The 25,452-nt window shown below is 47.9% G+C and overlaps 1 protein-coding gene across 3 annotated transcripts; it reads left to right on the forward strand.

Annotated features, from left to right (window-relative positions):
• Window positions 1-16,525: 16,525 nt before the first annotated feature.
• Window positions 16,526-25,244, forward strand: CD22 (CD22 molecule). 3 transcript variants are annotated; one of them, XM_061174052.1, is made up of 13 exons: window positions 16,526-16,578; window positions 16,848-17,222; window positions 18,067-18,360; window positions 19,462-19,728; window positions 19,863-20,126; window positions 21,179-21,436; window positions 21,641-21,901; window positions 21,984-22,247; window positions 23,670-23,766; window positions 23,920-23,995; window positions 24,185-24,309; window positions 24,707-24,791; window positions 25,101-25,244. In XM_061174052.1, the coding sequence occupies exons 1-13, from the start codon at window positions 16,545-16,547 to the stop codon at window positions 25,230-25,232; spliced, it is 2,532 nt and encodes an 843-aa protein (XP_061030035.1). In that variant the 5' UTR covers window positions 16,526-16,544; the 3' UTR covers window positions 25,233-25,244. The 3 variants fall into 3 exon arrangements, with proteins under 3 accessions (XP_061030035.1, XP_061030036.1, XP_061030037.1); XM_061174053.1 differs by lacking the exon at window positions 19,863-20,126; XM_061174054.1 differs by lacking the exons at window positions 19,462-19,728; window positions 19,863-20,126.
• The last annotated feature ends 208 nt before the right edge of the window (window positions 25,245-25,452 follow it).

Genomic DNA, 25,452 nt, shown 5'->3' on the forward strand with positions numbered 1-25,452 from the left:
CCCCTGTACCCTGCGGGTCGCGGGGGGGGGCCTCAGATCTCAGTGTTCCATGAGCCTATGTCGGTTTGACCGCTGTGCCTCATATTCATGCTGTACTCTGCAGCTTCAATCATTTTTTTTTCCTTTTTAAAAAAAAAAAAATTTAATTAATTAATTAATTTTGGCCATGCTGTGCAGCATGTGGGATCTTAGTTCCCTGACCAGGGATTGAACCCGTGCCTCCTGCAAGTGGAAGCGCAGAGTCCTAACCACTGGACCACCATGGAATTCCCAATCTTTCAAACTTCACTTGGTTCAAGAAATATCCATCAGGCATCAGCTGTGTATTGAATCCCTTTAGGAAGCTCAGGCTATCCTGGGAAGGGACCTCCAGGACAGTCCTGTGAAGATGAGAACGCTGGGGCTCACGGAAGCCAGGTGATTTTCCCAGGGTCCCAGAGCCAGGAAACGGTGTGGCCAGACCCTGGACTCAGGTCTTCTTGAATTTAAAGAAGGCCAGACTCACTGGCATGAACTGGTATCAACAACTAACATTTTTGTTGAGCGCTTACTACGTGCCACGTGGTTCTACCTGGTTTACATGAATTCATCTCCATTTGCTTTCCTTAACGACTGCGACAGTGGTTCTCCAAGTGGGGTCCCTGCACCAGTGGTAGCAGCCTCACCTGGGCGCTTGTCAGAAAGGCAGATTCTCAGGCCCCACCCAGACTGCAGGAATCAAAACCTCTGGGCTGGGGCCCAGCAGTCTGTGTTTTGACGAGTCCTCCTGGTGACTCTGATGCACTGACGTTGAGAATCTGGAGGAGCCGAGGCATAGAGGCTGCATCACTTCCTCGAGGTCCCCCAGCTGCAGCCCCGACTTGAGCCCCCGGGGCCTGGCTCTGGAGCCCACGCGCTGACCACTGTACGTCACTGCCGTTTCAATGAGAAGCAGCGGGAGCTCATGGGTCTGAAGGTGCCGAGGGAGTGGTAAGAATAGAGCCGCAGGGCTGAGGGCAATGCCAACGAGGTTCCTGAGGAAGGTGGTCCTGCCCTGGTTTTTGAAGAGGGCGGAGGATACAACAGAGGCCAAAGTCAAGGTCTAGAGGCAGAAATAACCAAACTGTGTTGGAAAGGAAGGTGACGAGGCCGCTTCGGCTGGAGTGGGATGTCCACATGCGTGAGAAAGGAAGAGAGGTGCGTGGTAACGGGGCTGTGGGCAGTGGGACGGAACCCCACCCTGAGGCCTGCCCTTTCCTCACCGAGCTGGCAGTCATGCAGGGAGAAGGACATTAAATAAATGACCTCAGGCAGAACACCTGGCTACAAAGTGGGACCCCTGATCCCAAGGAGAAGCACAGGGAAGGCTGGTAGAGCCTAGAATGGAAGTGTGACTTAGGGTCTCGGGGTTGGGGAGGCGTCCCTATGGAAGGAAAGTCACTCGGGGACGCCCTGTGTGAAGGCCCCAAGTGGGAACGTGTTTGGCAAAGTTCCAGGAGCTGAAACAAGGCTGGAGTGGTCAGAGAGGGTGGCAGAGAACAAGAGGGGCTTCATAGCAGCCACACTAGACACTTCGACCAGAGCTCCTGCGCACGTGCAGGGGCCCCGCCCTGACACACCTGTCCCTCGACAACAGGCCCTGGCTCCAGCAGGTCTGGCCTGGGAGGAATGACCCTAAGGACTTCGCCCTAAGAGGCAGAGGAGTGTCAATAATCAGGGCCGTCGAGTAACCCTGTGCTGCCCGCGGTGCAGCCTGAGCGCCGCCCGGGTGAGCTGGGTGTCCCCAGGAGGGGTGTGGAGCGACTCTTACATGAATAGTCATGCTTTATTTAGTCTGTATCAGAGTAAAAGGAAAGCAGCATACCAAACATGATTTTTTGCTTTTGATGAAAGCTTAGGATGAGGCTAAGTTAAAAAACCAATCAAGTGAATTGATTTAAAGAAATGTATGAAATAAAAGTGTTTCAGGTGGTTCACAGACAGGATAAAAGTCCTGAAGGTCACAGGCAAACCTTTAAAGTTTGGAAAGCAGTGATGTGATCTGACACAAAGACCATCTCTTAGGAGGGACTAACGTTCAGTGATGACCCACAATTCAGCTATCACACTCTGCCCAGCGCCTGGACCCCCCAGAATTCATCCATTCTGTCCACACATGGTTACTGAGCACCTACTCTGTGCCAAGCCAGTGCTGGGCTCTAGGGACGCCGCACGGACCAAAAGAACCACACTCTGACCTGGTGGAGCTGACATCCTGTGGAAGAGATAGACAAAGACCAGATAAACACGTGGTCAGATAGTGAGTGTGCTAAGAAGGAAACTAAGAGAGATAGAAGGACAGAGTGTGCTGGCAAGGCTGCCGATTTAGAAAGCGGTCATTTGAGTAGAGACCAGAAGGAAGAGAGGGAGGGAGCTCTGTCGATTTCTGAGGAATGTGGGTCCAGGGAAAGCCAAGATCAGGTGCAAATGCCTAGAGTGGGAATGTACTTGTTATGTTCATGGAATGAGAAGGAAACCAGCGTGCGTGGAGTGGGATGTAGGAGCCGGAGCGGTTGCCCAAGGGAGCCCGATCACAGAGGGGCTTTAGGTCACAGTCAGGACTCAGGGTTTTACTCTGAGTGACCCGGGGAGCTGCTGGAGAGTTATATGCAGAGAAACGTTATGGAGGGGCTGGAGGTTTCAGAGACCCTGCTGGCAGCTGTGCGGACAGTGAATGCAGGGGATCAGCAGATACAGGCAAGGGGCTCAGCAGGCCACGGCTCTTGTCCAAGAGAGAGGGGAAGTGGAGGTGTGAGAGGGAAGAGCATCAGGACCTGTTCTAGAGGGGGAACTTATGGGGCTGGCTGGTACGGAGGGGAAGCAAGACAGGAGTCTGAGATGCTTAGATGCTGAGATCTAAGGCCACTTCCTTGGATGCTGGAGAGGTCGAAAGGAACTAGTTCGGTGGAGAACACAGCGTGCTCTGCTCAGCACGCTTAAGGACAGGCAAGGCTGATGGGACCCCTCCCTGGGGACAATTCAAGCTGAGGAAGAGTCAGAGTGACTCAGAGGGACGGGGACACATGCAGGAGAAGAAGTCTGGCTGGGCTGGAATAGAGGCGAGCAGGTCTCACAGTTGCAGCTGTCGGGAGGGATGGGCCACCCGATGCAGGAGGGAGGATGGCCAGGCACCAGGCATGACAACATGGACCACTTTGTCCCTCCCCTCCCGCCAACCTCCTGGGTCGCTCCTGGCTGAGAAGAGCCATCCCTGGTCGCCCCCCACGCTGTCCTGAGGACCAGTGCCTGGGGTGGGCGGCTCCATTATCCCCATCAATGAAAGGGCTCCAGGCCATGCTGGCTACTCCAAGTCTCCTCCCCCGGGGGGGGGGCTCACAACTCTGCCCAGGAGGATCCAAGCCTCCTCCTTTCCCCACCTTCCTCACTCTCAGTTCCCATCTGCTTCCTGGAGGGGAGGTGACAACCTCAGCTCACGGGCAGGGCAGCAGCCGAAGAGAAGACCCATCCCCCCACCCCCTCCCATCCCCAGAGCTTGGTCTGCCTGGAACATCTTCGCTGGGGAGCAGGAGGGGAACCACTGTTTTGTCTCAAAGGGCCTCTCTGTCCAGCTCAGTCTGGAATTGAGCAGCCAGAGGTATGTGACGTGAAGTCACCATGGAGTATTGGTCAAACAGAGCAAGGGACTGTTGGTAATAATGACAGCTCACTTTTACAGAGTGCTCATTTCACGACGGCCACCCTGCAAAGCGTTTTACATGCTCGCGGTTGCTCACGGCACACTCAGGAAGTCAGAACCGCCAATGTCTGCATCATCCTTAGAGGGGAAACTGAGGGAGGTCACGGCTGACAGATGGCAGGACAGGGATTTGAACCCCAGTCTGTTTACCAGGTGCTTGTCATTCATATGCAGCTGAGTGCAGCACGTGTGTGACCTCACTAACCCTGTGAGAAAGGCACTGTCATCCGCATGTTTCAGCCTGGACAGTGGGCTCAGAGGGGGCACACAGCCAGGTGGGGAAGGCAACCCAGGCCTCACCGTGATGCTCCCAGCTGCTTGGCTCCACTGCTTCCAGGGCAGGGTGGGGACAGCCAAGCCACGTGGCCCAAAACAGAGACCATCTACCTCTTTGGAGGGAATGATGTGAAGGCACCAGAGCTACATTCTCAGGAGTCCTGCTTCCCCACCCTTTCCTCCTCCATGCAGCCCTTGGCCTCCAGAAATCAAGGCACATCCATGAACCCCCTGCCCAATTTCCTCCTGTGGCGGGACCGTCAGCAATGCCTGGAGCTGTGCCAGCAGAGGCCTCAGACGCTCCTTCTACGTGATGAGCAGGGCTGTGAGTCCCCAGTGGGTCCCAGAAGACTTTTGGGATCTTGTCCCTTGGCCTGGGAGTCCCCCATTGAGATCACTGGGGTTTTGGTTTTTTTTTAACTTTTTACTTTGAAATAACTATAGACTTACAGGAAGTGAAAAAGATAGAAGAGAGAAGTCTGGCGTGCGCTGTGTTGAGTTTCCTCCCATGGTTACTTGTTACATAATTATGTTTAGTACAACCTGTGTGTAGTTCTAAGTCCTTTTATCTCTTGTCTAGATGTATGTAACCCTGCAGTCAAGATACAGAATTATTCCATTACCACAAAGATCACCCTTGTAGCCACATCCACTTCCCTTTCCTCTATTGTCTCTAACCCATGGCAACCAGTAATCTGTTCTCCATCTCTACCATTTTGTCATTTCAAGAATATTACATAAAAGGAATCATATGGTCCATGACCCTTTAGGACTGGGTTTTTTTTTAACTCAGTAAAATGCCCTTCAGAATTTTCCAAGTTGCTGCCTATTCAATACTTCATTCCATTGCTACACAGTACTCCACGGTATGGATGTATCACAATTGTTGAACCATTTAGCTATTGAGGCACATGTAGGTTGTTTCCAGTTTGGGGCTATTACAAATAAAGCTGCTATGAACAACCGTGTACAGGCTTTGGTGTGGACATAAATTTTCATTTCTTGGGCATCAATTCCTAGAAGTGCAATTGCTGAGTCATGCGGTAGGAATATTTCATTAGTTTTTCAAGAAAATTACAAACTATTTTCCAGAGTGGCTGTACCATTTTACATTCCCACCAGCCATGCATGAATGATCCAGTTACACTGCATCCTCACCAGCATTTGATATTGTTATTATTTTTTATTTTAGCTGTTTCGTTGGTATGCAGTGATTTGCATGGTCTTGATTTGCATTTCACTAATGGCTAGTGGTGCTGAACATCTGTTCATGGGCTTGTGTATACTCTTCGGTGAAATGTCTTTTCTTGTCTTTTGCGCATTTTCTAATTTGCCATACAATCCACCTACTTAAAGTGTACCCTTTAATGGTTTTAAGTATATTCACAGCGTTGCACAACCATCACCACAGTCAATTTTAGAACATTTCATCACCCCAAAAAGAAACCCGTGCCTATTAGCAGTCACTCCTGGTTTCCTCTCGACACCGCTACCCCAGCCCTAGGCAACAATTAAATCTACTTTCTGTCTCCACAGATTTTCTTTTACTGGACATTTCATAGAAATGGAATCATACAATTTGTGACTTTTCGTGATTGGCTTCTTTCACTTAATGTTTTCAAGTTCATCATTTTGCAGGATCTCTACAGTACTTCATTTCTTTTTATTGCCAAATAATATTTCATTGTATGGATACACCATATCTTCTTTATTCGTTCATCACTTGATAGACATCTGAGTTGTTCCCAGTTTTTTGGCTTTTATGAATAATGTGCTATGAACATTTGTGTTCAAATTTCTGGGTGGGTGTGTTTTCATTTCTCTTGGGTATATACCCTAGGAGTGGAATCACAGAGGTAGATGGGAATTCTATGTTTAACCTTTTGAGAAACTGTCTTGAGACTGTTTTTCAAAGTGGCTGGACAATTTTACATTCCCACTAGCAATGTATAAAAGATTCCATTACTACACATCCTTTCCAGCATTTGCTATTGCCACTATTTTTTTTTTTTAATATAAAGCTCAGATCAGTTCATGTGTCTTTTTTTTTTTAATAATGCGACTATCTTTTAAAATTTTTCTTTATTTATATTTATTTTTGGCTGTGTTGGGTCCTCGCTTCTGTGCGAGGGCTTTCTCTAGTTGCGGCAAGCGGGGGCCACTCTTCATCGCGGTGCGCGGGCCTCTCACTGTCGCGGCCTCTCTTGTTGCGGAGCACAAGCTCCAGACGCGCAGGCTCAGTAGTTGTGGTTCACGGGCCTAGTTGCTCCGCGGCATGTGGGATCCTCCCAGACCAGGGCTCGAACCCGTGTCTCCTGCATTGGCAGGCAGATTCTCAACCGCTGCGCCACCAGGGAAGCCCAACCCCACTATTTTTTAATTTTAGCTGTCTAATAGGTGTGTGGGAGTGATAGCTCATTGTGATCTTAACTGGCATTTCTCTAAAGGTTAATGACGTTGAACATCTTTTTATTGGATTATTTTAAATTATTTATTTATTTATTTATTATTTATTTTGGCTGCGCCGGGTCTTAGTTGTGGCACTCGGGATCTTTGTTGAGGCATGCGGATTTCTTACTTGCGGCATGCATGCGGCATCTACTTCACAGACCAGGGATCGAACCCGGACCCCCTGCATTGGTAGCACAGAGTCTTACCCACTGGACCACCAGGGAAGTCCCTATGTGATTATTTTCTATCCATATAGCGTCTCCAGTGAAATGTCTCTTCATGCCTTTTGCCCACCTTTTTTTTTTTTTTGCCCATCTTTGAATTGGATTGTTTGATTTTTTTTTTGAATGTTGAGTTTTGAGAGTTCCTTATATATTCATTCTATATTTTCTTCTGTTTAAAAATTAACTAATTAATTAATTAATTAATTTGGCCGCCTTGGGTCTCTGTTGCTGCGCGCGGGCTTTCTCTAGTTGCGGCGAGTGGGGGCTACTCTTCGTAGTGGTGCGTGGGCTTCTCATTGCGATGGCTTCTCTTGTCGTGGAGCACGGGCTCTAGGTGTGCAGGCTCAGTAGTTGTGACCTGCAGGCTCTAGAGCACAGGCTCACTAGTTGTGGCCCACGGGTTTAGTTGCTCCGCGGCATGTGGGATCTTCCCGTGTCCCCTGCATTGGCAGGCAGATTCTTAACCACTGCGCCACCGGGGAAATCCCTACATATTCATTCTAGATATGAATTCTTTGTCAGATAAGTGGCTTGCAAATATTTTCTCCCAGTTTATGTTTGTCCTTTCATTCTCTTAGAAAACTCTTTTCCAGAGCCAAAAAAAAATTAATTTTGGAGTCCAGTTTATTGAGTTTTAGGGGTCATGCTTTTGGTCTCATGTCTAAGAACTCTTCATCATCCCCTATGTACCCCAAGTTTTCTCCTGTGTTAGCTTCTAAAAGTTTTATAGTTTAATGTTTCACATGTGAGTCTATGATCCACTTTGAGTTAATTTTTGTATGAAGTATGAGATTTAGGTTGAGGTTCATGTTTTGCCTATGGCTATCCAATTGTTCTACCACCCTTTGTTGAAAAGACTGTATTTCCTCCATTGAATTATTTTTTGCTCTTTTATCCAATATCCGTTGGTTGTTCTTGTGTAGGGCTATTCCTGAGTTCTCTAATCTGTCCAGTTGATCGACATGTTTATCCCCCCACCAATACCACACATTGTATTTTATGTGTATATTCCTTTTATATTATTGTTGTTTATTGTATATTCCTTTATAATAAGCCTTAAATCAGGTAGAGTGATACCTCTCCCTTTATTCTTCTTTTTCAGAAATGTTTTCTATTCTAGTTCTTTTTTCTTTCTGTATAAACTTTAGAATAATCTTGTCTATATCTACAAAAAATCTTGCTGGGATTTTGATAGTAATTGCATTAAATCTGTATATCAATTTGGGGGAAATTGACATCTTTACTATGTTTAGTCTTCTAATTCATGAACATGGTATTTATTGAAGAAGTCTTCTTTGATTTTTTTCAGCAGTGTTTTGTAGTTTCAGGATACAAGTCTTATATATGTTTTGTTAGATTTATGACACCTAAGTGTTTCTTTTTTTAAGCCATTGGAAATGGAATTGTATTTTAAATTTCAGCTGCCACATATGCATTATTAATGTAAAGAAATGTGACTAATTTTTGTGTTGATCTTGTATTCTGCAACCTTGCTGAATTCACTAATTAGTTTTAGAATTTCTTTTGTAGGTTCCTTGGGATTTTCTACATAGACTGTTATGTTATCTGTAAATAGGTTTTATTTCTTTCTTTCAGATCTATATGCTTTTTATTGCCTTTCTTTGTCTTATTATGCTGTGTAGAACTTCCAGTATTATACTGAATAGGAGTGATTGAGAGTGGACATCCTTGCCTTGTTCCCAAGCTTAGAGGAGAAAGTATTAACACTGTTAAGTGTTAAATATGTTAGCTGTATTTTTTGTAGGTCAGTTGTAGGTAATCAAGTTGAGAAGTTTCTATTCTTAGTTTTCAGAGAGTTTTTATCATAAAAGGGTGGTGAATTTTGTCAAATGCTTTTTCTGCAACAATTTATGTGATCATGTGATGTTTCTTCTTTGTCCCATTAATGTGAGATTACATTGATTGATTTTCAAATATTGAACCAGACTTGCATACCTGGAATAATCCCCACTTGGTTATAGTTATATAATTCTTTTTGTATGTTGCTGAATTCTATCTGCTAATACTTTGTTAAGGACTTCTGCATCCATTTTCATGAGGAATATTGGTCTGTAGTTTTCCTTTTTGTGCTATCTTTGTGTTTTTTGTTTTGGTTTGGTTTCAGGGTAATACTGGCTTCATAGAATGAGTTGGGAAGCATTCCCTCTACTATTTTCTACATAATAGATTATGTAGAATTGGTGTTAATTCTTCTTTAAATGTTGGGTAGAATTCTCCAGTAAAAACCATATTGGCCTGAACGTTTCTTTTTCACGTTTTAAATTACCTTAGTAGTTATAAGGCTAGTCAAATTATCTGATTCATATTGATTGAGTTGTGGTAGTTTGTACTTTTTGAGGAATTGATCTATTTAATCTAAGTGGCCAAATTTACATGTATAGAGTTTTCCATAGTATCCCTTATTATCTTTTTGATGTCTGCAGGATATGTACTGATATCCTCTGTTTCACTCTTGATATTAGCAATTTCTCTCTTTTTATTTGTCAGTCTTGCTAAAGATTTGTCAATTTTATTGATCTTTTCAGTGAACCAGGTATTTTATTTCCTCTATTATTTTTCTGTTTTCAATTTCATTGATTTCTGCCTTTATATTTATTATTTCCTTCCTTATGCCTGCTTTGGGTTTGTTTTGCTCTTGTCTAGTTTCTAGAGATGGAATCTTATATTATTGACTTGAGACTCACTTTTTTTTTTTGGCTTGCGCGACCTTATTTCCCCAACCAGGGATTTAACCGGGACCCTCGGCAGTGAAATCACCGAGTCCTAACCACTGGACTGCCAGGGAATTCCCAAGACTTACTTTTTTTAATGTAAGCATTCAGTGCTATAAATTTCCCCCTTGTATTTTAGTTGTGTCCCCCCAAATTTGATAAGTTCTATTTTCATGTTCTTTCAGTTCAATGTATTATTAAATTTCCCTTGAGATTTCCCCTTTGACCCATAGGTTATTTAGAAGTGTGCTGTTTGGTTTCAAGCGTTTGGAGATGTTTCTGTTATTGGTTTCTAGTTTGATTCCATTGTAGTTAGAGAATATACTCTATGTGATTTCAATTATTTCCAAATTTTTGAGGCTTGTTTTATGGCCCTAAATTTGGTTTATCTTGGTATATGTTCTGTGGATGTCTGAAAAGAATGTGTATTATGTTGTTTTGGGGTGGAGTGTTCTATGAATGTCAGTTAGATATTGTTGGTTGATGGTGTCGTTGAGTTCTTATATATCCTTGCTGCTTTTCTGTCTAGTTGTTCTATCAGTTGTTGAGGGTGGGTGTTGAATTTTCCAACTGTAATTGTGGATTTGTCTGTTTCTTCTTTCACTTCTGTTGGATTTTGCCTCACACATTTTGTAGGTCTGCTGTTTGGTACTTACACATTTAGATTGCTATGTCTTCTTGATGGATGGACCCTTTCCTTATTATAACATATCCCTCTCTGGCTTTGGTCATTTTCTTTGTTCTGAAATCCACTTTATCTATTATTATTATAGCCACTCCTACTTTCTTTTTAAAACTGAGGTATAATCAACATATAACATTATGTTAGTTTCAGGTGTATAACACAATGATTTGGTATTTGTATTTAGTGCAAAACGATCCCCACAATAAGTCTAGTTAACATCCATCACCATACATAGTTACAGAATTAATTTTTCTTGTGATGAGAACTTTTAAGATCTACTCCCTTAGCAACTGTCAAATATACAGTACAGTATTGGTAACTACAGTCGCCATGCTGTGCATTACATCCCTAGGATTTATTCATTTTATAACCAGAATTTTGCACATTTTGCCCACCTTCACCCTTTTTACCCACCCCACACTCCCTGCCTCTGGCAACCACCAATCTGTTCTTTGTATCTATGAGTCAATTTTCATTTTTTTTAAAGATTCTACATGTAAGTGAGATCATATGGTATTTGTCTTTCTCTGTCTGACTTATTTCATTTAGCATAGTTCCCTCCAGTCCCATGCATGTGGTAGCAAACGGCAAGATATCCTTCTTTTATGGCTGAATAATATTCTTTTTTTTTTTTAACATCTTTATTGGAGTATAATTGCTTTACAATGGTGTGTTAGTTTCTGCTTTATAACAAAGTGAATCAGCTATACATATACATATATCCCCATATCTCTTCCCTCTTGCGTCTCCCTCCCTCCCACCCTCCTTATCCCACCCCTCTAGGTGGTCACAAAGCACTGAGCTGATCTCCCTGTGCTATGTGGCTGCTTCCCACTAGTTATCTATTTTACATTTGGTAGTGTATATATGTCCATGCCACTCTCTCACTTTGTCCCAGCTTACCCTTCCCCCTCCCTGTGTCCTCAAGTCCATTCTCTAGTAGGTCTGCGACTTTATTCCCATCCTGACCCTAGATTCTTCATAACCATTTTTTTTTCATTTTTTTTTCTTTTTTAGATTCCATATATATGTGTTAGCATATGGTATTTGTTTTTCTCTTTCTGACTTACTTCACTCTGTATGACAGACTCTAGGTCCATCCACCTCACTACAAATAACTCAATTTTGTTTCTTTTTATGGCTGAGTAATAGTCCATTGTATATATGTGCCACATCTTCTTTAGCCATTCATCTGTCTATGGACATTTAGGTTGCTTCCATGTCCTGGCTATAGTAAATAGAGCTGCAATGAACATTTTGGTACATGACTCTTTTTGAATTATGGTTTTCTCAAGGTATATGCCCAGTACTGGGATTGCTGGGTCACATGGTAGTTCTATTTTTAGTTTTTTAAGGAACCTCCATACTGTTATCCATAGTGGCCTGTATCAACTTACATTCCCACCAACAGTGCAAGAGGGTTCCCTTTTCTCCACACTCTCTCCAGCATTTATTGTTTGTAGATTTTTTGATGATGGTCATTCTGACCGGTGAGAGGTGATACCACATTGTAGTTTTGATTTGCATTTCTCTAATGATTAGGGATGTTGTGAATCCTTTCATGTGTTTGTTGGGAATCTGTATATATTCTTTGGAGAAATGTCTATTTAGGTCTTCTGCCCATTTTTGGATTGGGTTGTTTGTTTTTTTGATATTGAGCTGCATGAGCTGCTTGTAAATTTTGGAGATTAATCCTTTGTCAGTTGCTTCATTTGCAAATATTTTATCCCATTCTGAGGGTTGTCTTTTCATCTTGTTTATGGTTTCCTTTGCTGTGCAAAAGCTTTGAAGTTTCATTAGGTCCCATTTGTTTATTTTTGTTTTTATTTCCATTTCTCTAGGAGGTGGGTCAAAAAGGATCTTGCTGTGATTTATGTCATAGAGTGTTCTGCCTATGTTTTCCTCTAAGAGTTTTATAGTGTCTAGCCTTACATTTAGGTCTTTAATCCATTTTGAGTTTATTTTTGTGTATGGTGTTAGGAAGTGTTCTAATTTCATTTTTACATGTAGCTGTCCAGTTTTCCCAGCACCACTTATTGAAGAGGCTGTCTTTTCTCCATTGTATATCCTTGCCTCCTTTATCAAATACAAGGTGACCATATGTGTATGGGTTTATCTCTGGGCTTTCTATCCTGTTCCATTGATCTATATTTCTGTTTTTGTGCCAGTACCATACTGTCTTGATTACTGTAGCTTTGTAGTATAGTCTGAAGTCAGGGAGCCTGATTCCTCCAGCTCTGTTTTTCTTTCTCAAGATTGCTTTGGCTATTCGGGGTCTTTTGTGTTTCCATACAAATTGTGAAATTTTTTGTTCTATTTCTGTGAAAAATGCCAGTGGTAGTTTGATAGGGATTGCATTGAATCTGTAGATTGCTTTGGGTAGTATAATCATTTTCACAATGTTGATTCTTCCAATCCAAGAACATGGTATATCTCTCCATCTGTTTGTATCATCTTTAATTTCTTTCATCAGTGTCTTATAGCTTTCTGCGTACCGGTCTTTTGTTTCCTTAGATAGGTTTAATCCTAGGTATTTTATTCTTTTTGTTGCAATGGTAAATGGGAGTGCTTCCTTAATTTCTCTTTCAGATTTTTCATCATTAGTGTATAGGAATGCAAGAGATTTCTGTGGATTAATTTTGTATCCTGCTACTTTACCAAATTCATTGATTAGCTCTAGTAGTTTTCTGGTAGCATCTTTAGGATCCTCTATGTATAGTATCATGTCATCTGCAAACAGTGACAGCTTTACTTCTTCTTTTCTGACTTGGATTCCTTTTATTTCTTTTTCTTCTCTGATTGCTGTGGCTAAAACTTCCAAAACAATGTTGAATAATAGTGGTGAGAGTGGGCAACCTTGTCTTGTTCCTGATCTTAGTGGAAATGGTTTCAGTTTTTCACCATTGAGGACGATGTTGGCTGTGGGTTTGTCATATATGGCCTTTATTATGTTGAGATAAGTTCCCTCTATGCCTACTTTCTGGAGGGTTTTTCTCATAAATGGGTGTTGAATTTTGTCGAAAGCTTTTTCTGCATCTATTGAGATGATCATATGGTTTTTATTCTTCAGTTTGTTAATATGGTGTATCACATTGATTGATTTGCATATATTGAAGAATCCTTGCATTCCTGGGATAAACCCCACTTGATCATGGTGTATGATCCTTTTAATGTGCCGTTGGATTCTGTTGCTAGTATTTTGCTGAGGATTTTTGCATCTATGTTCATCAGTGATATTGGCCTGTAGTTTTCTTTCTTTGTGACATCTTTGTCTGGTTTTGGTATCAGGGTGATGGTGGCCTCGTAGAATGAGTTTGGGAGTGTTCCTCCCTCTGCTATATTTTGGAAGAGTTTGAGAAGGATAGGCGTTAGCTCTTCTCTAAATGTTTGATAGAATTCGCCTGTGAAGACATTTGGTCCTGGACTTTTGTGTGTTGGAAGATTTTTAATCACAGTTTCAATTTCAGTGCTTGTGATTGGTCTGTTTATATTTTCTATTTCTCCCTGGTTCAGTCACGGAAGGTTGTGCTTTTCTAAGAATTTGTCCGTTTCTTCCAGGTTGTCCATTTTATTGGCATGTAGTTGCTTGTAATAATCTCTCATGATCCTTTGTATTTCTGCAGTGTCAGCTGTTACTTCTCCTTTTTCATTTCTAATCCTATTGATTTGAGTCTTCTCTCTTTTTTTCTTGATGAGTCTGGCTAATGGTTTGTCAATTTTGTTTATCTTCTCAAAGAACCAGCTTTTAGTTTTATTGATCTTTGCTATTGTTTCCTTCATTTCTTTTTCATTTATTTCTGATCTGATCTTTATGATTTCTTTCCTTCTGCTAACTTTGGGGTTTTTGTGTTCTTCTTTCTCTAATTGCTTTAGGTGTAAGGTTAGGTTGTTTATTTTAGATGTTTCTTGTTTCTTAAGGTAGGATTGTATTGCTATAAACTTCCCTCTTAGAACTGCTTTTGCTGCATCCCATAGGTTTTGGGTCACCGTGTTTTCATTGTCATTTGTTTCTAGGTATTTTTTAATTTCTTCTTTGATTTCTTCAGTGATCTCTTGGTTATTAAGTAATATTCTTTTGTATACACTTTCTTTATCCACTCATCCATCAATGAACACTTAGGTTGCTTGCATGTTTGCAGGGAACATTGGGGTGCAGATGTCTTTTCCCGTTAGTGTTTTGTTTCCTTCAGATAAATACCGAGAAGTGGCTTTGCTGCCAAAGAGAGCTGGGGGGGTGTGGCCAAGAAGAGTGAAAATCAGTCACTGGCGACTTTGCTGTGCTTCCGCTTTCACTTTTAGATGCTGCCAGGTTCCCTGAAGACAGAAGACACATGAAGACACAGGTACAAAATTTTTGTTCTCTTTTGCATTCGACAAGCAAGTAGGGAGCCGCTGCCATGTGCCAGGCACAATTCTAGGGGCTGGGAGCACAGTGGGACTCCCCTCCCTTTCTCTTGCCTGTGTGACAACAGGTAGTAATCCCCGGTCTTTGAGCATCTCCCTTGCCAGGCCTGGCAAGTCTTCTGAGAGGAGGCATCACTGGGTGCCCAGGAGGGAAGAATGGAATCAAGGAGGCCAGCTCTGAGGTTCTGCAAGGCTCTAAACAGGCCCGTGTTGAGCAGACCAAGGGTCCAGAGCCTTTGTGCCCAATGCCAACTGTTCCCAGCGTTCCATGCCCCATCCTGCCTCAGCTGCCTTCCAAGCGCAGGCCTGGGGCCCACTTCTTGCGCTCCAGAGACTGCCTGGAGCTCCGAGGGGTAAACATGCAGCCCTGCTCTGAGAAGCACCCCTCTTCCACTGGTCCTGGCGTTCTCCAGCTGGTCCCCAATGAGGGTGTGACTGGTGGCTGCTGGCAGAGGGGGTACCCTGGCCCAGCTACTGGAGGCTAGTCTTTGCCACGGGGAATGGAATCTGGCCCTGGCCATAGCCCTTGTGGAAACCCAAACAGAACCCAAAGTGCATCCCTCAGAACACTGACCTTGCAACCCTGCCAAGTTTCTCATGGAAAACGTAAAATAGTTCCCATGGCTAAAGAAGTATGGGTCGTGTACTCTACTCTAGCCCCCATGCTGGGAGATGCATGATGTGCATACAGCTGGTTAAAGGGTTTGAAAAGGCCTGCACTAAAGACTCCTATTTCACTTTTTTAAATCCAGCTTCTCTCAAAAGGATGTGACCTTGAGGACTTTTTTCTGCATGACACTATTAATACCCGCAGGGCTATGTGAGGTCTGCGTGGAGAGTCTGCCCTAATCCATGCCCAGGTCAGACCAGCACGGCCGCCATGCCTGGGGACAGACCCCCTTCCTACTTTTGGCCAGCGGCCTAGCTTTCCCCACACCGGTCCTGGACACCCAACGGTCCTTTAGCATAAGCCACGCAGCCGGAGGAGATAAACAGCCAGCCGGAGGGGCTTGGGGAGGGGACGCCGATGTGTGGGAACTGTTGGCTGGGCAGGTGGGAGAGACGCAGGTCTGTGCTGAGACAGGAGACACACTCTGTTGGCACGTCCTGCTGGCTCCCCAGGGACAGGCATTCAGGGCACGACCATGTAAATTGGGACTTAAATTTAACTCTATGTAAATGTAACTCTATGTAAAAGTCCAGTGAGGTGGCGGTCCAGCTCACCGCACGTGCGCCCACACATAGAGATGGGCAGTGGTTGCACACCGGCAGCCCTTGGACTACCTCTAGCCCACAGACAGGTTTTGTTTGACCAGCACCGTGTTTATTTGTTTTTTTCAAAGCAGGTCATTTCACATGAGACTCTGGCTTCTTACTTCTTTTAAAACAGTAGAAGATCAGGCAGTGCTGAGCCCACGTTCCCACTTGACTGGAACTGAGATAGTCATGGCCTTTACTCAAGACGTGTCCCCACCTGGTTGATTTGTTTCCTAACCAGCCCATGGGGGCATCTGAGTGGGACCCTTGGACCACATTCTCCTAAGTCCTTTCAGACCCTTCTAAATGCTCTCCTGGTATCATACTTAATGATTGGTTTCAGAGTTATTTTTTTCCCGGTCTTTAAAATCAAGTTTTGGCCATGTCTCTCCCCTAAGTGAAACCCTTCACCAGTTGACCCAAGGTGAGCTCCAGGTCGCCTAGGGCCTGGCGTTCGCGGTGCTCAGTAGTTTGGTGTCACTCAAAGCCTGAGAGCTGGGCAGCAAGTTTATAAAATTCTGGATGGATGGATGGAAGAAAGGAAGGAGTGCTGGGAATAGAGAGGCTAGCCTTACATGGTTCTCAGGCTGATGGGAGAGGCACAGCGTATCCAGAAAAAGACCCTGTGAGCTTCCAGAATTCCATATCCTGCCATGCAACCAGACACGGTCTTCTCGGAATCAGGGAGAAGGGATTGGAGCTCAGTGGGTGAGCAAGAAAAGCTGTCTGGAAGATGTAAGTGACCAGATGGCTTAAAGACAAACTCTTCCTGGCCCAGGCTCCCGCCTAGACACAGCACCATGCATCTCCTCGGTCCCTTCCTTCTGCTTCTCGGTAAGGATGGTGGCTTAGGCGGATACTTGGGTCTGGGATGACTGTGGGAGCTGGAGGAGGAGGAGGAAAGATGGGGGCAGAGAAGAGTAAATGTGGGGCAGGGTGGGGACAGTCAATGTATATGTGTGTGTGTGTGTGTGTATACTTCTCTCTTTGTGTATCTGCCTCTCCCCGCCCCCCACCCCCAACCCCGTCTCTTCAGAGGAAATTCTTTAGAATGCTCTCAGTGTCCTTCAGTAATGCTTTCTGTTCACTCTGGTGGGTTCCAGAATACTTGGCTTTCTCTGACTCAGCCTCCTGGACGTTTGAACATCCCAAGACCCTCTACGCCTGGGATGGAGCCTGCGTCTGGATTCCCTGCCGCTACAATATCATAAACAGGCACTCCATAGATAACCTGACTGTGTACCACAATTATAAGTACGACAACTCCACCAAGAGCTACAGTGGGACCATCCTCTATAAGAACCTAAAAATCAGGGATTTTCCTCCTCATCAGGGAAGGGTACGATTCCTGGGAAACAGCAGATACAACTGCACCCTCCTCATCAATCCCGTGAAAGTCAATGACAGCGGTCAGCTGGGGCTGAGGATGACGTCTAAGGAGGACAAATGGATGGAGCCCATAGGCCTCAACATCTCTGGTAAGGCCCTGAGGATGGGTTCCTTTGTCTCGGCAATGAGGAAGGTGCCACAAAACAGTGGCGCCCGTGGCAAACTGGAGCATGGGCACTCATCCCTCCTTGAGCATCTCCCCTGCCACTCAGCCTCTGCCCATTCTAGAATCTGGCTTCCAGGTTGCCTGGGTTTTCCAGAGATGGAAATCTGAATTTTCAAGTGAAATCTCCCAATGTATTAATGTGGGGGATTAATTCTAATTAGGCCTTCGTGGCTACACGACACACGGATAGGGTGTGAACCAAACACAGGTCTGGGGCCTCCACCCCAGGGAGTGTGCTCGCTCCATTCCACGGTCTGTGTATTCGGTGGCTGGTTCTAAGCAGCCCTGTGTTTGGGGTGAGAGACGAAGCTCCAGACGCTGCAATCTGAGGGCGGCCCAGCCTCGGGGGGAGCAGGGGCTGGCTGCGCACAGGCCTCTCCGCGAAAGGAATCCCCTCCAGGAGTGCTGTGTGGGAGGTCTCCGACACTGAGGCCTTTGGACAGATGCAGGTTTGTCCTCCAAGCTAAGCATGTTGAACTAAACGCGTAAAATCCACTGAGGAGCGTGGGGGGAGTGGCCTGGAAGACATTTAGAAAGCAAACACCAGGGGGGTGTGAATGAAGTAACTATAAAACATAAAACACAGTTTCTAAGGAGGATCAGCTTTCACAAGACCTTTCAGAGGGTGTTTCGGCCGAGCAGAGAAAGGCAGGCCCGGAGAGAGGTGGCCGGGCCGGGCCAGGGATTCCTGATGGGTTACTTGGGGCAGGGCATCTAAAGCTGGTCCAGGCTCCCAGGCCTCCAGCGTGGCCCCTGCTCTTTTGCAGAGACGGCTCCTCCACCCCGCATTGAACTCCCTCCAGAAATCCAGGAGCTCCGTGATGTCACTGTCACCTGCTTGCTGAATTTCGCCTGCTTTGAGTACCAGGTTCATTTGCAGTGGTCCCTGGAGGAGCCTGCGGTCACCTCCACCTGCCTGTCCACCAAGACTGTCTCCACCCAGAGCACTCTCACGTTCCAGCCGCAGTGGACTCACCACGGCAAGAACCTGACCTGCCAGCTCTGGGACCCCACGGAGCAGCAGTTACTCTCTGAGGAAACGGTGTGGCTAGATGTGAAGCGTGAGTCTCCCCAGTGCTTCTGTGGGAGGGCCGGGGGTCCGGTCACAGGGGTAACAGGGGCCCACACAGAAGGGAGCGTGATGGGTCTGTGGGCACGCGCTGTTGGGAATGGTCCAGGCAGAGCCGCGGCCCCTCCTCTACCATTCCCATCGTCAGCTCCGGTGTTTCAGGGGACACCTGATTCAGAATAAAATAATCTATCCTCAAACCATGACCTGATCACCTGGTTAAGGTTTTTTTGTTCCCCTGGGGGGGCGGGGTGAAGAATTTTTTCACATCATTTTTTTGTGCCTCATTCATTCATTCATTCAATAAATATTTGTTGTGGACCTACTAGGCCTTACTACGGCTGCCAGGGATAGAGCAGTGAGCAAAGTTCTTGCCCACGGGGAACTAGCATTGCAGTCAGGGAGACGAAGAGTAGATAGGTGAAAAGGGAAATAGAGAACGTATGTGTAGGCAGTGCTAAGTGTATTACGAAAAAATAAAGCAGGGCTAGGACAGAGGGAGTGAGGGATGGAGGCTGAGCTTGAGCTGAGACTTGGGTGAAGGGAGGGCCTGAGGCAGGCATATCTCTGTGAGAAGAGAATTCCAGGGAGAGGGAAGAGCAAGTCCAAGGCCTTGAGGTAGGAACTTGGTGTGTCTGCCTCAGAGCAAGGCACCAGCAAGCTTGGCACTGCGTCCAAGGGGCCCAGTGGTAGGAAAGGAAGGCCGAGAGGGACCGGGACACGAGATCTCGTGGGCTGCAGTGAGGGTTTTGGATTTTTCTCTAAGTGTGGAATCCACTGAACAGTTTCAAGCAGGAGAGTGGCAAGGTCTGATGGACAGTCCTGGGAATGCTGCTGGCTGCTGGTGGAGACCAGACCTTCGGGGTCTGGGGTGTGGGGAGCAGAGAACCGAGTTGAGAGGCTGTGACGGTCAGTCACCTGGCGCTTGGACCAGCCCACCCTTGTTGACAAGGGTGACAGTGAGTGGCTACGCACCCTCGCCTGCTCTGTATAGGCTGCTGCTTTATCAGAATAAAAGCCCCGCAACTTGTCAGCACTTCGCACCCTCTGAGAATTCCCTATCCCCTCCCTCACTGCCCCTCTGCTCCTCCAGACGCGCCAAAGCTGAAGATCCAGGTCAGTCCCACAGAAGCCACTGTCACAGAGGGAGAGTCTGTGACCATGACGTGCCAGATTGTCAGCAGCAACCCACGGCACCAGGGTGTGTCCTGGCTCAGGGACGGGGCCCCGCTGGTGGGGGAGGAGACGCCCACTCTCACTCTGCCCCAGGTGACCAGGAAGATGAGTGGGCAGTACCAGTGCAAGGCCCACAACGCTGTGGGCTCAGAAAAGTCGGAAGCAGTGGACCTCCAAGTACACTGTGAGCCTGCTGGGAGCTGGGGAGGGGCCAGGCCGGGGGTCAGCAGGGGCGCCTTCCAGGCCCACGGGAGGGGAGCCCCGGAGGCCTCTGCTCACCGCCCCCCCCAATCCCCCGGCCTCGGCCTCTTCTTCCAGATGCTCCGGAACCTTCCAGGGTTCAGATCGTCTCCTCGCCAGCTAAGGAAGGAAATAAAGTAGAGCTGACTTGTATATCGCTGGCCAAACCTCCTCCAACAAATTACACCTGGTACTACAATGGGCTAGAAATGCCTGGAAAGACGGACAGGACCTTCCAGATCCCAGAGGTCCTCCTCAGGCACGCTGGGGAGTACTCCTGCTTGGCGGAAAATAGTCTTGGTCCTGGAGAAGTTGGCCAGGAAGCTGACTTGGAAGTCCAGTGTGAGTGGTCGCAGAGCTGCCGGAGGGAGGAGATGGCTCTGGGGGCGGGAGGAAGGCAGATGAGTCCGCGAAGGGACAGCAAGAAGAAACCAGGGGCTCCTGGCAGATAAGCTTCTTGGGGCGGGTGTTGTGTTCACAGCTGTGTCCTTAGCACCAGACAGGGCCTGGCTCGTGGGAGGCGCTCAGTAGACGCTTGTTGACTTGAATGAATGGCAAGATGCCAGGGTCCCATGAGGGACACGGAGACTTGGCATCACTCAGCAGTGGCTGAGCCCCTGAAGGGGTCCTGACGTTTTCGAGGAGAACTGGGGCCAAATGCTTCATTACCTCTCGGTTGTCAGACCCTGTTTAACACAGTGAGTCTTGGCACTGAGGGGAGCCCAGGACAAAGAGAATCCCTAGGTTTGATCCTTGGACCCTGGGATGTCATAGTCGGGGCCAGATACTCTGATGCGGATGCCCAAATCTTGAAACCTAGACACCGGATATGCGGTAACAGCAGCAGCAACGTGTATTGTGTGTTTACCACACGCCACAGGGCTCTAACAGCATCCTCTCACTGCATCCTCCAATGATTCCACAAGGTTAGGTACTCACGGGACCCCATTTGACAGATGAGTCAACTGAGGCCTGCAGCCCATGGTCACACAACTCCAAGGGGCAGGATCCGGCAGTCTGGATCCAGAGCTATGCTTTTCTTTTTCTTTTTTAAATTAACGCCCTTACTGTAGTGACCCGGCTCCGCGCCCCAGACCCGTGCAGAGACCCACAAACAGTGGCCCCTGCCTTGCACGGCACCACACGTACTCCGCCCAGAGCTGTGCTCTTAACCACTGCACCATCCTGTCTCAAACCACAACCAGGCCAAATGGCCAGGGCAGGGTTTCTGTCCTCAGAGGCAAGAGGGAAGCACAAGCCTTCTAATAGCACAAGCCTGGCTAATAGAGGAACTGCATGAATGCAGGGCACAGGAAGGGGGAAGAGGAAGCAGGAAGGAACAGGTCTTATGGGCGGCTGACTTTTCTTCACCCATCTCTCTGGTTTTCTTCCAGATCCCCCCAAGGAGGTAATCACAGTGATTCAAAACCCCACACCGATTCGAGAAGGAGACAGTGTGATCCTGTCCTGTACCTACAATTCCAGTAATCCCCGAGTTACCCGATATGAATGGAATCACCTAGGCTTCCAGGACCAGCTATTACCTGCTGGGCTGACAATTAGAAAAGTTGCCTGGGACACAGGGCCAGTCAAATGCGCAGCCTGTAACCAGTGGTGTTTGTGGTCTCCCCTTGTCAACCTGGATGTCCAGTGTGAGTGCCCTGGGCCGGGGGAGCTGGGGGGTGGCTCAGTTGGGGTGCGGGGCTCTAAGGGTGAGGAGACCGAAGCCTGAACCACAGTCCTCACAGAGAATTGAGGGATGAGAGTCAGGCCTCAGGGCCAAGGGGAGAGGAATTCTCGGGAACAGGAAGAGGGGAAGAGACCCAAGAGGTCAGCCTGAGGTCCTTGCTCTCCAGATGCCCCCAAAGATGTCAGCGTCCAGGTCACTCCCCACAATGAGATTCACTCTGGGAACCCGGTCCTCCTCCAATGTGACTTCTTAAGTAGCCGCCCCACGGATGTCCGCTTCTTCTGGAAGAAAAATGGAATCCTTCTGGAGGAAGGAAAGAAACTGAGCTTTGACGCCATCTCTCCAGAAGATGCTGGAATTTACCACTGCTTGGTCAACAATTCCATAGGACAGACCTCGTCTAAGGCCCGGGCTCTCCAAGTGCTGTGTGAGTGGCTAGAGCCAGAGGCTGAGAGCAGAGACGGGCAGGTGACTGGCTACCTGGATCCTGACTTCGCTTCTACTTACAGATGCACCCAGGAGCCTGCGTGTGTCCATCAGCCCGAAAGACAGAGTGGTGGAGGGGAAGAAGGCAGTCCTGACGTGCGAGAGTGATGCCAACCCTCCCACCTCCCACTACGCATGGTTTGACTGGAATAACCAAGACCTCCGCCATTATGATCAGATGCTGAGATTGGACCCTGTGACGCCGCAGCACTCGGGCGCCTATTGGTGCCAGGGGACCAACAGGCTGGGCCGGGGCCAGTCGCCGCCCACCACCCTCACTGTCTACTGTAAGGGCCCTTCCCTCTTCTTCTCTGGCCCTGGCCGCTCCTGCGGCGTGCGTTCCAGACCTCCTCCCCGCTCGTGCTCCTTCCCTGCCCCACCCTCCTGTCAAGCGAGTGCACGGAGGGTGGGGAGTGGGCAGCCTGTGCGCTCAGAGGCGCTCCACACACAGCTCCCCCGTCTTCCCTCCTCCCCGCTCAGTCTCTCGCCTCCCCAGGAGGATTCAGGCTGCCCCTACCTTCCAGCCATCCTGAGCTCCTCCTGGCTCCCTCTCTCTGCCTCTCTCTCTCTGTCTCACCCTTGATAGTCTGCTTGTTTCTATCTTTTGAGATTTTAGTGGTTTTTTTTTTTAAAGACAATACAAGTACATGGTAAAAAACTAAAACAGCATGAAAGGGTAAATAGTGGAAGGACGAATACCTCTCCTTTCTTGCTCCCTGAGAACTCTACCCCCTCCCTCCCTTGAGGCTTTCGCTGTTGGCAGCTGGATATGTCCCCTCACAGAGACTTTTCTGTACGTGCACCCATAGGCCTATAGAGATTTATGTCCATACACCCTTCTTTGTTACTTATGTTACTTCTTTGTTACTTACATAATAACTTTGTTATTTATGTCCATATATCCTTCTTTGGTGGGAGAGCTCACACGTTGCCCTGAACTTCCCTTTCTTCCATGTAATAACAGCACTTGGAGATTGTTCTCTATCTGTGCACATACAGGGTGTCTGAAGAGTCTGGAAACACAGGGGAAAATATTTATTTATTGTGCTTTTTTCAGGTTAATGATTGGAGCCATGGCTTTAAATTTAGAGGATTGTCACTGGCAAAGCTGGTGCTAAAGGGAGCCAGCCTGAGGGGGTCATTTGGAACAGTTACACATTGTATAAAAACATGTTCCCTGGGTCTCCCCTCTGCAGGCACCCTGGAGACCTGACTCTTTTGCTGAGGGTGCACTGCGGTCCCGTGTACGGATGTCGAGTAACTATGTGGCCACTGCCCTCCTCAAGGCTGGGTGCAGTCTCCTGCTCTGGGCACACCTGCGAAGAGAATTGTAGGCTAGGTTCCTGCACGGACTGACTGGCTCAAAGGACAAGTGATTTTAAGCATGGCCAAGCTGCCCTCTGAAGAGGCGGTACCACCTATGAGGGTTACGTGTTCTGTGTGTGCCCGAGTCTGTCACACAGCAGGAGCTCCTCTTGAGAAAGAGCTGCCCTTCCCTCCTAATGAGACGTCCAGAGGGCAGGGCTGGCTTCTCCCTCTACTCTGCACCACACCCCCTGGGCAAGGAGCAGATGTCCTGCAGGCCAGAAGGACCGTGGCTATGCAGAGAGAAGCCAAGGATGCCTCCCAGGCAAAGATCACAGGGCAGAGCTGGCCTGCTACCCGACTGAGGCAGTGTCATCAACTGACGTACCTCCTTTCTCTATCAGATAACTCAGCCACCATCAGCAGGCGAGTGGCCTTGGGAGTGGGGCTCTGTCTGGCCATCTTCCTCCTGGCAATCTGGGGAGTCAAGCTTCAGCGGAGGTGAGTTCCTCCCATGCCCACCACCTTTGCTCCCCCTCCGCCCATCCCAGGGAACGACCCCGGTTACTCAATCCTGCAGCCCCCAGCATGCCGTGTCCACAGGGTCCTCTTCCCAGGCCCTTCATCCTCCCTGAGCGGGGCTTTATTTCTCAGCTGGAAGAGGATTCGGAGACAGCAGGGGCTTCAGGAAAGTTCCAGCGGACAGAGCTTCTTTGTGAGGAATATGAAGGTAGGATGGGAGAAAGATGAAATGCAGGGCAGAGCTTCGAGTCAAGAAAGAAACAAAGTAGAAAATCAACTATGTGTCAAATAAAAAAAAAAAGAAACAAAGCAGAAAAGGGTGATAAAGTGTACGAGGGGTGGGGGAGCTAGGGCCGGGAGAGGAGTGGTAAGGGCCGAAACCTTGTCTTCCTCTCAGGCTCGAAGGATCCCCCAAGCTGAAGGCCCCCACTCCCTGGGGTGCTACAATCCAGTGATGGAAGATGCTGTCAGCTACGCTGCCTTGCGCTTTCCTCTTGGCGAGACTGATGCACCGAGACCTGGGTACTGAGGGCACCAGGGGGGTGACACCTGCACCCTGGGAGGGATGTGGGGGGAAGAGCTCGTGTCTCGCCTGCCCTCTTTGTGCCAGGCCCGTGCTTCATCTTCTCATTCCTGCTCCATAACAACCCCCCTGGTAACGGTCTCGGGAATTGGATCTGTTCCTACAAACCAGGAGCATGCACAGCCAGAGTCGGTCTCTATCACCAAGGTTGGGACTTTGCGATACATACATACATACATTCACTCATTTGACACATCAGCCCCTGCTGTGTGCACTAGGCATGATACAAGGGGCTGAGAGGCTGGGGGTGCTCTTAGGGTCTAGGGGTGTTGGAAGAAGGAGCAGATTTCATGCAAAAGGCTTCATTTGAGGCCATCTCTCTGCCTTCCCTCTCAGAGATGCAGGGACCTCAGAGACGCGGAGACTTTCCCCAAACAGGGACGACACGGTCACTTACTCTGTGGTGCAGAAGCGTCAAGTGGTAAGAGGGCAGGGCTATGGAAGGTGGGGAAGTGACAGGACCTGGCCTCGGCTGTGAGTCCCAGAGCCTGGGTGGGCTCAGTGCTCACAGAGGCTGAGCAGCGGGGAGGGCTGCCCAGACCCTGGTGAGGTCAGACCCAGGGCAGGCACCTCCCAGTCTGAGGCCGGCTGCAGCCAGTTTCCAGACAAGAGGACTCCTGCTTGGGCTCTTGGACCCCCAGGTGGAGCCGAGGAGAGAAGGGACAGGGAAAGCGGGCTGTGGGAGGCTGGTGAGCGTGAGGCCACGCTCACCACCATGTGGCTTTCTCAGGGCGACTATGAGAACGTGACTCCAGAGGTCCTAGAAGACGAGGGGATACATTACTCGGAGCTGGTCCGTTTTGGGTTTGGGGAGCGGCCGCTGGCCCAGGAAGGAGTGGAATACGTGACCCTCAAGCACTGATGGGCCAAACCAGCTGAGGTGGAGGTGCCACAGGGGCCGCAGGGGCCAGGGTGGTCCTGGAACTTCCTCAGCCTCTGCTGTTCAGCTGCGAAGTCACACACACACACACACACACGCACACGCATGCACACACACACACACGCATGCACGCACACACACGCACACGCATGCACACACACACGCATGCACGCGCAACACACGCATGCACACACACGCATGC

The sequence above is a fragment of the Eubalaena glacialis genome, chromosome 18, assembly GCF_028564815.1.
Source record: "Eubalaena glacialis isolate mEubGla1 chromosome 18, mEubGla1.1.hap2.+ XY, whole genome shotgun sequence".
Classification (NCBI taxonomy): domain Eukaryota; kingdom Metazoa; phylum Chordata; class Mammalia; order Artiodactyla; family Balaenidae; genus Eubalaena; species Eubalaena glacialis.